Source organism: Triticum dicoccoides, chromosome 5A (assembly GCF_002162155.2).
Source record: "Triticum dicoccoides isolate Atlit2015 ecotype Zavitan chromosome 5A, WEW_v2.0, whole genome shotgun sequence".
NCBI lineage: Eukaryota > Viridiplantae > Streptophyta > Magnoliopsida > Poales > Poaceae > Triticum > Triticum dicoccoides.
Window position 1 is genome coordinate 538,103,472 of NC_041388.1, and position 11,691 is coordinate 538,115,162.

General features: G+C 47.1%; 1 protein-coding gene across 1 annotated transcript; it reads left to right on the top strand.

Annotated features, from left to right (window-relative positions):
* Position 1: 1 nt before the first annotated feature.
* Positions 2-2,295, top strand: LOC119299908 (pentatricopeptide repeat-containing protein At4g01400, mitochondrial-like; the record flags this gene model as incomplete). Its single annotated transcript, XM_037577028.1, has 1 exon — positions 2-2,295. A coding segment is annotated over one exon (978 nt), but the record flags the coding sequence as incomplete, so codon positions are not given.
* Between the last annotated feature and the right edge of the window lie 9,396 nt (positions 2,296-11,691).

The window sequence follows — 11,691 nt, forward strand, 5'->3', positions numbered from 1 at the left end:
CCTCCCGCTGCTCCTTTCCGTCCTCCGCCTCCGCCGCCCGCCCCACCTTTTCCTGTCCACCTTCAATACCCTCTTCGTCGCCGGCCCCAGCCCCCTGTCGCTCCACCCGCAGCTTCTCCTCCGCCTCCTCTCCGCCCTCTCCTCCACCGCCGCCTACTTCCCTTCCGCGCTCCACCTCCTTCGGCTTGTGTCCTCCCGCCTCCCCCTCCCAGCGCCGCTCGTCCTCGCCTCCCACAACCTGCTCATTGAGGCCGCCGCCCGCTCCGGCCACCTCGCCGTGTCGCTCTCGCTCTTCCACCGCCTGCGATCCCTCCACGTGTCGCCAGACGCCCACACCTACCGCATGCTTACCCAGTCGCTCTGCCGCCGTGGTCAGGTCCGCACTGCCACTACCCTGCTCGACGAAATGCTGCACAGGGGCATCCCTGCCGATCCTCTGGCGTACACCACCGTGCTCAACGCCCTCTGCCGCAAGAAGCAGCTCCGTGAGGCCTACCGATTGCTGTGCCTCATGCGAGGCCGCGGGGTCTCGCCTGACATTGTGCACTACAACACCGTCATCGTCGGAATGTGCCGTGAGGGGCGGCCACTGGATGCCTGCAAGGTGATTGGTGATATGACGGATAGTGGCTGCATACCGAATGCAGCGTCGTATGCAGCGGTGGTGAATGGGTTGTGCGTGAGTGGGTTGTTTGCCAAGGCAGAGACATACTTGGAAGATATGGTGGGTAAAGGGATTGTACCACATTTTTCGGTGTTCCATTCGGTGATCAAGGGGTGTTGCACAGTGGGAAAGGTAGAGGAGGCTGCTAGGATGATGAGTCGGATGCTTGATCTTGGGATGCCTCCACATGTTGAGACATGGAGTTCAGTGATCAGCAGTATTTGTAATGACGAGGACTATGTTGAGGTGATTTTGTTGCAAATGCTGAAAGGAAGGGGGCGCTGCTCGAAGACGATCTCGAGGAGTACCTTGTGATGATGTTGCGTGGTGTGGTGGCAGAGATTTAAGAAGCAATCAGTTTGTAGTTCCTCATTTTTGGTGATGATATAAACAATCAGCCTTGCTGAAAACAAATGACGCAGTGCAAAATGTGGACCACGAAGGCATATTTTCTGCCAAAACGCAACTGCAGGAGAAAGCAACCTGTTTGGCAAAGGTGAGATCCTGGTCGTAGATCATCTAAGGGCAGCTGCCGCGGTGGTGATCACAATGCTTCACTTTAATCCAGTACAGACAGAAAAGATAGTCCCATACTACTTGGTTGCAAGGTGTGCAAAATGCAAAGTAGGCATGGAGCTCATAGTTGAGGAAACAGAGGCTGTCAACCGGTTGGAGTCAAGATCAAGATGCACAGGATGAAGATGCCAAGAGTCCATCCTAGTAGTACCTGGTGTCGAGTCCTGCTGGATACAGCGTTCTGCTCAAAGGAAGATGTGGTCCAGTTGGACAGTACGCAATGGTCGCCACTAGGGTCCAGGGCGAAGTCCCAATGAAATTAACCTCTGCATGCAGGTGGACTTGAGATGTTGCTGCAGATCTACTGCATTCAAATAGAAACAACATGGATCAAGTGAGGCAAAAGATGAACTGTAAATGGCACCCTCCTGTTCCTGGAGCCGTTAAACTGAATGTTGATGCTGCGTTCAAGGCAACTGATGACCAGGGAGCTATTGGAGTTGTTATTAGCGATGAAAATGGGAGAGCGGCGATTTGGTGCTGGGGCTCAGATGAGCCCGGGCGTGAACAGTACCGCGATTTGAAAGGGAAAAGAAGTTCATAAAATTCTAATTTTTTTTGGGTGCAAGATGCTCCTGTGCATGAACTCCGTGCAAAATTTTGTGAAGTTTGGACATTCGAGGAGCTCGTGGCAAAAGAGACAAATTTCGGATGTTTGAGAAACTTTTGAAATCGCACTGTTCACGCCTGATTTTTTTTTGCCACGAGCTCCTCGAGTGTCCAAACTTCACAAAATTTTGCACGGAGTTCACGCACAGGAGCATCTTGCACCACAAAAGAAATTGAAATTTTCTGATTTTTTTTTCTTTTTAAATTGCGGTACTGTTCACCGGCTCATCTGAGCCTGGCTCTGGGTTGAATTATCCTGAAAATGGCAGCCTCATTGCAGCTTGATGTTTCTGGGATGATTCCACTCCTTGTTGTGTTGATTGCTGAAGCCTGTGCTTGTGGAGATGGAGGAGCGCTGATGCCTGAAATCTGAATATGTTCACAATTGCTTTCACTTTTGTGTTCAGCAGCGGAAAACACAAATGCTTTCATTTTTGCTGCCTCTATCGATGCACGAGATGCTCATTTACTGACGTGACAGTGTCAAACGTAAACAACCCTCGTACCTAGGTTGATGTTGTTTCTCAACGTCACTAGCAAAACACGACCTCCGTTTCAAAATACAAGATGTTTTTGCAGTTCAGTCAAATTAAACTGTAAGAACGTCTTATATTTTGAACGTACTAGTTACCGTTAAGCATCGAAGCCTTGCCCACCGAATTCGATGGCCCTAGAGCATGCACATCCTTGCAACCAAGGGAACGGAAGGGTATATAGGGCGTGTTTGGATTGGAGCCAAGAGCAGCCCAGCCAAAAAATTGGTAGTTGACCAGGCGTGGGCGCTTGTTTGGATGAGTGCCAATAAATTGGCTCGCCCTGACCACGCTAGCTTTCTCAGTTCAATTTTTCGTCAATTTCTGGGCGAGTCGCGGGCGGAGGAATCCTGTGCCAATGTTTTGGCACACCCATGGGTTGGCAGGGCTAGCTTGGGCAGCATCCAAACACACCCATAGCACTGATACAACATAGTGTGGAGAGCGGGGCGGTGGGGAGGGAATATGGGAGTGGTTTTTCTACCATGCATGAGATGTTGCTTTGAGATTCACGCTGCCTTTTTTTGGTTTCAGCAAAATTTGTGTTGTTTTAACATAATGTAACACTCTCAAACGAGAGAAAATGTGTTAAACCGAGAAAATACAACGAGAGGAAAGGCCCCAACCTCCTGCCACTCCACGGGATGCACACAAATTCTGTCTTCCTGTTTTCTTTCCTTTGCTCTTCGTCTTTTCGCCTTGTGGCCCTGACCCTGCAACAACACAACTGAGCCTAAGCAACAAGGTAGCTAGTCTCATGGTGAGCTCAAAGGTGCGATAGCAAGCTAAGGCAGATCTCCGACAAGAGATGGCCTCGAAACTGTGGAGGGCTGGCCATAAAAATCAACACAGAATGTAGACATATATAACTAGTTGAAGGTTTTTTTTTTCAAAAAAACTTCCGATCTGTTCATTTTTAAAACTTCCGATTTATTCATTTTTAATAATGGCAATACAACAAGCATCATAAATAGTAAAAATTACATCAAGATTCATAGACCACCTCGCGATGACTATAAGTATTGAAGCGAACGGAAGGCGCACCGCAGTCATCGCCCCTCCCTCGCCGAAGCTAGGCAAAACTTATTGTAGTAGATAGTCGGGAAGTCGTCGTGTTAAGGCCCCATAGGATCAGGACAACCGAACAACAACGCCGCATATGAAGAGTAGCGTAAATGGAAGGATCCAACCTGAAGACACACGAACGTAGACAAACTACGACCAGATATGAGCAAATCCACCAAGAACAGATCCACCGGAGACACACCTTCATATGCCCACTAATGACGCTAGACACATCACCAAGACACGTACTAGGGAGGGAGAACCATATTCCATCTTCAGGAAGGTGCCGTCGTCTTGCCTTCCTGAGCAGGACATAACCGTGTTCCTGAGCATGACACAAACACTAACAAAACTCGAAGAAACATCTGAAAACAGAGCCCTCCCGCCGGAAAAGGCCAGGATCCACCGCGCCGCTATGACCGTAAGGCCACCGGAGACGAGGCGGACCGGCGCCGGCGTCGGCAGGAGGCAGAGGAACCCTATGCTTTTCTTAGGGGAGGAGGCGATTGCGTACGTTATCGTCGTCGAAGGGTTCTGTGTGGTGAACTCGAGTGTAATTCTGTATTATCATGTCACTTTTGCAAGGTTAACACCAAAAAATAAACAGTTTTATTAACTAACGTCATATAAAATTTTCTTAATTCTTAATATATATTTGAAGTATAACTTCACTTTACTGACAAGTGTCTTAATATATTTTTTATGTACAACTTTAGTTTACCGACTAGTTTAAATTGCGGAACTAGTTCAAGCTAATTCCCGGGTTGAGAGGTATGAAGTCCACAACAAGTTCTTTAGTTGTAAGATGGAGGAGAACAGTTCTGTTAGTGAACACAAACTCAGAATGTCTGGGTACCACAACCACTTGACTCACCTGGGAATTGATCTTCCAGTTGAGTGTGAATTGATCTTCCAGTTGAGTGTGTTATTGATAGAGTTCTTCAGTCACTACCACCAAGCCACAAAGACTTCATGATGAACTATAATATACAAGGGATGACAAAAACAATTTCCAAGCTCTTTGTGATGCTGAAATCGGCGGAGATAGAAATCAAGAAGGAGCATCAAGTGTTGATGGTTAACAAGACCACTAGTTTCGAGAAAAAGGGCAAGGGAAAAAAAGGGAACTTCAAGAAGAACGGCAAGCAAGTTGCCACTCCCATGAAGAAGCCCAAAGCCGGACCCAAGTCTGAAACTAAGTGCTTCTACTACAAAGAAAGTGGTCACTAGAAGCGGAACTGCCCCAAATACTTGACAGATAAGAATGATGGCGGAATGAACAAATGTATATTTGATATACATGTTATTGATGTGTTCCTTGCTAATGCTCGTAGTAGCGTCTGAGTATTTGATACTGATTCGTTTGCTCATATTTGTAACTCAAAACAGGAGTTACGGAATAAATGAAGATTGGCTAAGGACGAGGTGACGATGCGTGTCGGGAATGGTTCCAAGGTTAATGTGATCGTCGTCGGCACACTATCTCTACATCTACCTTCGGAATTAGTTTTAAACCTCAATAATTGTTATTTGGTGCCAGCGTTGAGCATGAACATTATATCTGGATCTTGTTTATTACGAGACGGTTATTCATTTAAGTCAAAGAATAATGGTTGTTTTATTTATATGAGTAACATCTTTTATGGTCATGCACCTTTAGTGAATGGCCTATTCTTGTTGAATCTCGATCGTAGTGACACACATTTATAATATTGTTGCCAAAAGATGCAAAGTTGATAATGATAGTGCAACATACTTGTGTTATTGCCGTTTAGGTCATATTGGTGTAAAGCGCATGAAGAAACTCCATGCGGATGGACATTTGAAATCACTTGATTATGAATCATTTGATACTTGCAAACCACGCCTCATGGGTAAGATGACTAAAACTCCGTTCTCCGGAACAATGGAACGAGCTAATGACTTACTGGAAATAATACATACCGATGTACGCGGTCCGATGAGTGTTCAAGCACGCGGCGGGTATCGTTATTTTCTAACCTTCATAAATGATTTGAATAGGTATGGATATATCTACTTGATGAAACACAAGGATGAAACATTTGAAAAGTTCAAAGAATTTCAGAGTGAAGTGGAGAATCATCATAACAAGAAAATAAAGTTTCTACGATCTGATCTCGGAGGTGAATATTTGAGTTGCGAGTTTGGCCTTCATTTAAGACAATGTGGAATTGTTTCACAACTCACGCCACCTGAAACACCACAATGTAATGGTGTGTCCGAACGTCGTAACAGTACTTTATTAGATATGATGCGATCTATGATGTCTCTTACCGATTTGCCATTATCGTTTTGGGGTTATGCGTTAGAGACAATTGCATTCACATTAAATAGGGTATCGTCTAAATCCGTTGAGACGACACCGTATAAACTATGGTTTGACAAGAAACCTAAGTTGTCATTTCTTAATGTTTGGGGATGCGAAGCTTATGTCAAAAGGCTTCAGTCTCATAAGCTTGAACCCAAAGCGGAGAAGTGCCTCTTCAGTATCGCTGAGCCCTCTCGGTAATACAACATCACAAGAAGCTGATGGGAACGTAGTAATTCAAAAAAAAATCTACGATCACGCAAGATCTATCTAGGAGATGCATAGCAACGAGAGGGGGAGAGCACTTCATACCCTTGAAGATCGCAAAGCGGAAGCGTTTATCAACGTGGTTGATGTAGTCGTACACCTTCACGATCCGTCCCGATCAAGTACCGAACGTATGGCACCTCCGCGTTCAGCACACGTTTAGCTCGTTGACGTCCTCGCCTTCTTGATCCAGCAAGACGGGCGAAGTAGTAGATGAGTTCTGGCAGCACGACGGCGTGGTGACGGTGTTGATGAAGAACAATCTCCACAGGGCTTCGACAAGCACTACGAAAGCTATGACGGAGGATAAACTAGAGGGGACGGGGTTGCCGGCACACGGCTTGGTGATACTTGATGTGTCTTGGGTGCTAGCCCTGCCCCTCTATTTATATGCTGAGCCCTGGGGTCGAAACTTGGAGTAAAAGCCTCCTAAAAGTCGGTTTTGCCCGAAAGGCAAGAGTCCTACTCGGACTCTAGGGCTAGACGCTAGGGTTCCTGGTGTCTAGCCTCTGGTCTTCGCAAAACTTCCTTTTGCACTTTCCAAAAGCCTTGTGGGCTTTCCCCTTTGGCCCAAATAAAGTGTTCTTGTATCCAAACATTTCAGGAAACATCCGGAACCCCTTCCGGTGAACTACGGAACCCTTCCGGAGACCAAACACCATTATCCCATATATCAATCTTTACCTCTGGACCATTCTGGAGCTCCTCGTCATATCCGTGATCACATTCGGGATTCCAAACAACATTCGGTTACCAACATACATAACTCATATAGTACTATATCATCAACGAACGTTAAGCGTGCGGACCCTACGGGTTCGAGAACTATGTAGACATGACCGAGACACATCTCCGGAACCTAGATGCCCATATTGGCTCCTACATATTCTACGAAGATCTTTATCGGTCAAACGTTATGACAACATACGCAATTCCCTTTATCATCGGTATGTTACTTGCCTGAGATTCCGTAATGCATTATCCCACAACTAACTCATTAGTCACATTGCTTGCAAGGCTCATAGTGATGTGCATTATCGAGAGGGCCCAGAGATACCTCTCCGATACACGGAGTGACAAATCCTAATCTCGATCTATGCCAACTCAACAAACACCATCGGAGACACCTGTAGAGTATCTTTTATAATCACCTAGTTACGTTGTGACGTTTGATAGCACACAAGGTGTTCTTCCGGTATTCGGGAGTTGCATAATCTCATAGTCAGAGGAACATGTATAAGTCATGAAGAAAGCAATAGCAATGAAACTAAACGATCATTATGCTAAGCTAACAGATGGGTCTTGTCCATCACATCATTCTCTAATGATGTGATCCCGTTCATCAAATGACAACACATGTCTATGGTCAGGAAACTTAACCATCTTTGATTAACGAGCTAGTCTAGTAGAGGCATACTAGGGACACTCTGTTTGTCTATGTATTCACACATGTACTAAGTTTTCGGTTAATACAATTCTAGCATGAATAATAAACATTTATCATGATATAAGGAAATATAAATAACAACTTTGTTATTGCCTCTAGGGCATATTTCCTTCAGTCTCCCACTTGCACTAGAGTCAATAATCTAGATTACATAGTAATGATTCGAACACCCATGGAGTCTTGGTGATGATCATGTTTTGCCCTTGAGAGAGGCTTAGTCAACGGGTCTGCAACATTCAAATCCGTATGTATCTTGCAAATCTCTATGTCTCCCTGCTTGACTTGATCACAGATGGAATTGAAGCGTCTCTTGATGTGTTTGGTTCTCTTGTGAAATCTGGATTCCTTCGCCAAGGAAATTGCTCCAGTATTGTCACAAAAGATTTTCATTGGACTCGATGCACTAGGTATGACACCTAGATCGGATATGAACTCCTTCATCCAGACTCCTTCATTTGCTGCTTCCGAAGCAGCTATGTACTCCGCTTCACATGTAGATCCTGCCATGACACTCTGCTTGGAACTGCACCAACTGACAGCTCCACCATTCAATATAAATACGTATCCGGTTTGTGACTTAGAGTCATCCAGATCAGTGTCAAATCTTGCATCGACGTAACCGTTTACGATGAGCTCTTTGTCACCTCCATAAACGAGAAACATATCCTTAGTCCTTTTCAGGTATTTCAGGATGTTCTTGACCGCTGTCCAATGATCCACTCCTGGATTACTTTGGTACATCCCTGCTAAACTAATAACAAGGCACACATCAGGTCTGGTACACAACATTTCATACATGATATAACCTATGGCTGAGGCATAGGGAATGACTTTAATTCTCTCTCTATCTTCTGCAGTGGTCGGGCATTGAGTCCGACTCAACTTCACACCTTGTAACACAGGCAAGAACCCTTTCTTTGACTGATCCATTTTGAACTTCTTCAAAACTTTATCAAGGTATGTGCTTTGTGAAAGTCCAATTAAGCATCTTGATCTATCTCTATAGATCTTCATGCCCAATATATAAGCAGCTTCACCGAGATCTTCCATTGAAAATTCTTATTCAAGTACCCTTTTATGCTATTCAGAAATTCAGTATCATTTCCGATCAACAATATGTCATCCACATATAATATTAGAAATGCTACAGAGCTCCCACTCAATTTCTTGTAAATACAGACTTCTCCAAAAGTCTGTATAAAACCATATGCTTTGATCACACTATCAAAGCGTATATTCCAACTCCGAGAGGCTTGCACCAGTCCATAAATGGATCGCTGGAGCTTGCACACTTTGTTAGCACCTTTTGGATTGACAAAACCTTCTGGTTGCATCATATACAACTCTTCTTTAAGATATCCATTAAGGAATGCAGTTTTGACATCCATTTGCCAAAATTCATCATCATAATATGCGGCAATTGCTAACATGATTCGGACAGACTTAAGCATCGCTATGGGTGAGAAGGTCTCATCGTAGTCAACTCCTTGAACTTGTCGAAAACCTTTCGCAACAAGTCGAGCTTTGTAGAGAGTAACATTACCGTCAGTGAGGGAGTCCTGGATTAGGGGGTGTTCGGGTAACCGGACTATACCTTCAGCCGGACTCCTGGATTATGAAGATACAAGATTGAAGACTTCGTCCCGTGTCCGGATGGGACTTTCCTTGGCGTGGAAGGCAAGCTTGGCGATGCGGATATTCAAGATCTCCTACCGTTGTAACCGACTCTATGTAACCCTAACCCTATCCGGTGTCTATATAAACCGGAGGGTTGTAGTCCGTAGGACATCAACTCCATATACAACAATCATACCATAGGCTAGCTTGTAGGGTTTAGCCTCCTTGATCTCGTGGTAGATCTACTCTTGTACTACCCATATCATCAATATTAATCAAGCAGGACGTAGGGTTTTACCTCCATCAAGAGGGCCCGAACCTGGGTAAAACATCGTGTTCCCTTCCCCCTGTTACCATCCGGCCTAGACACACAGTTCGGGACCCACTACCCGAGATCCGCCGGTTTTGACACCGACATTGGTGCTTTCATTGAGAGTTCCTCTGTGTGGTCGCCTTTAGGCCCGATGGCTCCTTTGATCATCAACAATGATGCGGTCCAGGGTGAGACTTTTCTCCCCGGACAGATCTTCGTCTTCGGGGGCTTCGCTCTGCGGGCCAATTCGCTCGGCCACTTGGAGCAGATCGAAAGCTACGCCCCTGGTCATCAAGTCAGGTTTGGAAGCTTAAACTACACGGCTGACATCCGCGGAGACTTGATCTTCGACGGGTTCGAGCCACGGCCAAGAACGCCGCACTATCTCGAGGGGCATGATCTAGCTCTGCCCCCGGACAGTGTCCTGGAGGCCGCACATGCATCAGTTCCGACCCCTAACTCGGAGCCTATTGCGCCAATCGAGGATGAGCGGTTGGACGTCACCTCGGGGGCTGCGATCCCAAAAGCGATCAAGCCGAATGCTAGCCCCGCACTCTGCACGACCCGTGACTCCGAGGATCCGGACTCCTCCCCGGACTCCGAACCCCCCGTGCCCCTGCCAATCGAATCCGATTGGGCGCCGATAATGGAGTTCACCGCCGCAGACATCTTTCAGCATTCGCCTTTTGGCGACATCCTGAATTCTCTTAAGTCTCTCTCTTTATCAGGAGAGCCCTGGCCGGACTACGGTCAGCGAGGGTGGGATACGGACGATGAGGAAATTCAAAGCCCACCCACCACCCACTTTGTAGCCACTGTCGACGATCTAACCGACATGCTTGACTTCGGCTCCGAAGACATTGATGGCATGGACGACGATGTAGGAGACGAACAAGAACCAGCACCTGTAGGGCGCTGGAAGGCCACCTCGTCATATGACATATATATGGTGGATACTCCAAAAGATGGAGATGTCGATGGAACAGTGGGGGATGACACCCCCAAGAAACAGCCAAAGCGCCGGCGTCAGCGGCGCCACTCTAAATCCCGCCAAAGCAAAAACGGTGATTCCGGCACGGGAGATAATACTACCCCGGATAGCGCCGAAGAACACCCACCTCAACAAGATTCGGCACAGGAAGATGGAGAAGCCAGCCCTCATGAGAGAGCGGCAGGACGAGAGGTCAAGGATGATAACTATACGCCTCCCTCCAAAGACGAGGCAAGCCTCGATGATGACGAATTTGTCATACCATCAGACCCCGCCGAACAAGAGCGTTTTAAACGCAGGCTTTTAGCCACGGCAAGCAGCCTCAAGAAAAAGCAGCAACAGCTTAGAGCTGCCCAAGATTTGCTAGCTGACAGATGGACTGAAGTCCTTGCGGCCGAAGAGTATGAACTCGAACGCCCCTCCAAGAGTTACCCGAAGCGCAGGCCGCTACCCCGATCAGAGGAGGAAGCACCTACATCACCAGCGCATGACATGGCAGACCGGCCACCTCGCGGCCGCGACAGAGAGGCCTCTCGGCCCTCCACCCAAGCCATACCCCGACGCCGCTCAACTAAGGCACGGGAAAATGCGCCAGACCTGCGAGACATACTGGAGGATAAGGCAAGACAAACAAGATCGATCTACGGATCGCGCAAGCGCCCTACGGCATGTGACAATGTTCTTCACTCCGGATACAACAAATCTGGCCGGGCCGAACACAACAGACATAGCTCTTCCGAGCTGCGTCGTGATATAGGCCAGTACAGAGGCGCCGCACACCCGCTATGCTTCACGAATGAAGTAATGGATCATAAAATCCCAGAGGGTTTCAAACCCGTAAACATCGAATCATACGATGGCACAACAGATTCGGCGGTATGGATCGAGGATTATCTCCTTCACATCCACATGGCACGCGGCGATGATCTACACGCCATCAAATACCTCCCGCTCAAACTTAAAGGACCGGCCCGACATTGGCTTAACAGCTTGCCAGCAGACTCAATCGGTTCTTGGGAGGACCTGGAAGCCGCATTCCTCGACAACTTCCAGGGCACTTACGTGCGACCACCGGATGCCGATGACTTAAGCCACATAATTCAGCAGCCAGAGGAATCGGCCATACAATTCTGGACACGGTTCCTAACAAAGAAAAACCAGATAGTTGACTGTCCGGACACAGAGGCCGTAGCAGCCTTCAAGCATAACATCCGCGACGAGTGGCTTGCCCGGCACCTGGGACAGGAAAAGCCGAAATCCATGGCAGCCCTCACGACACT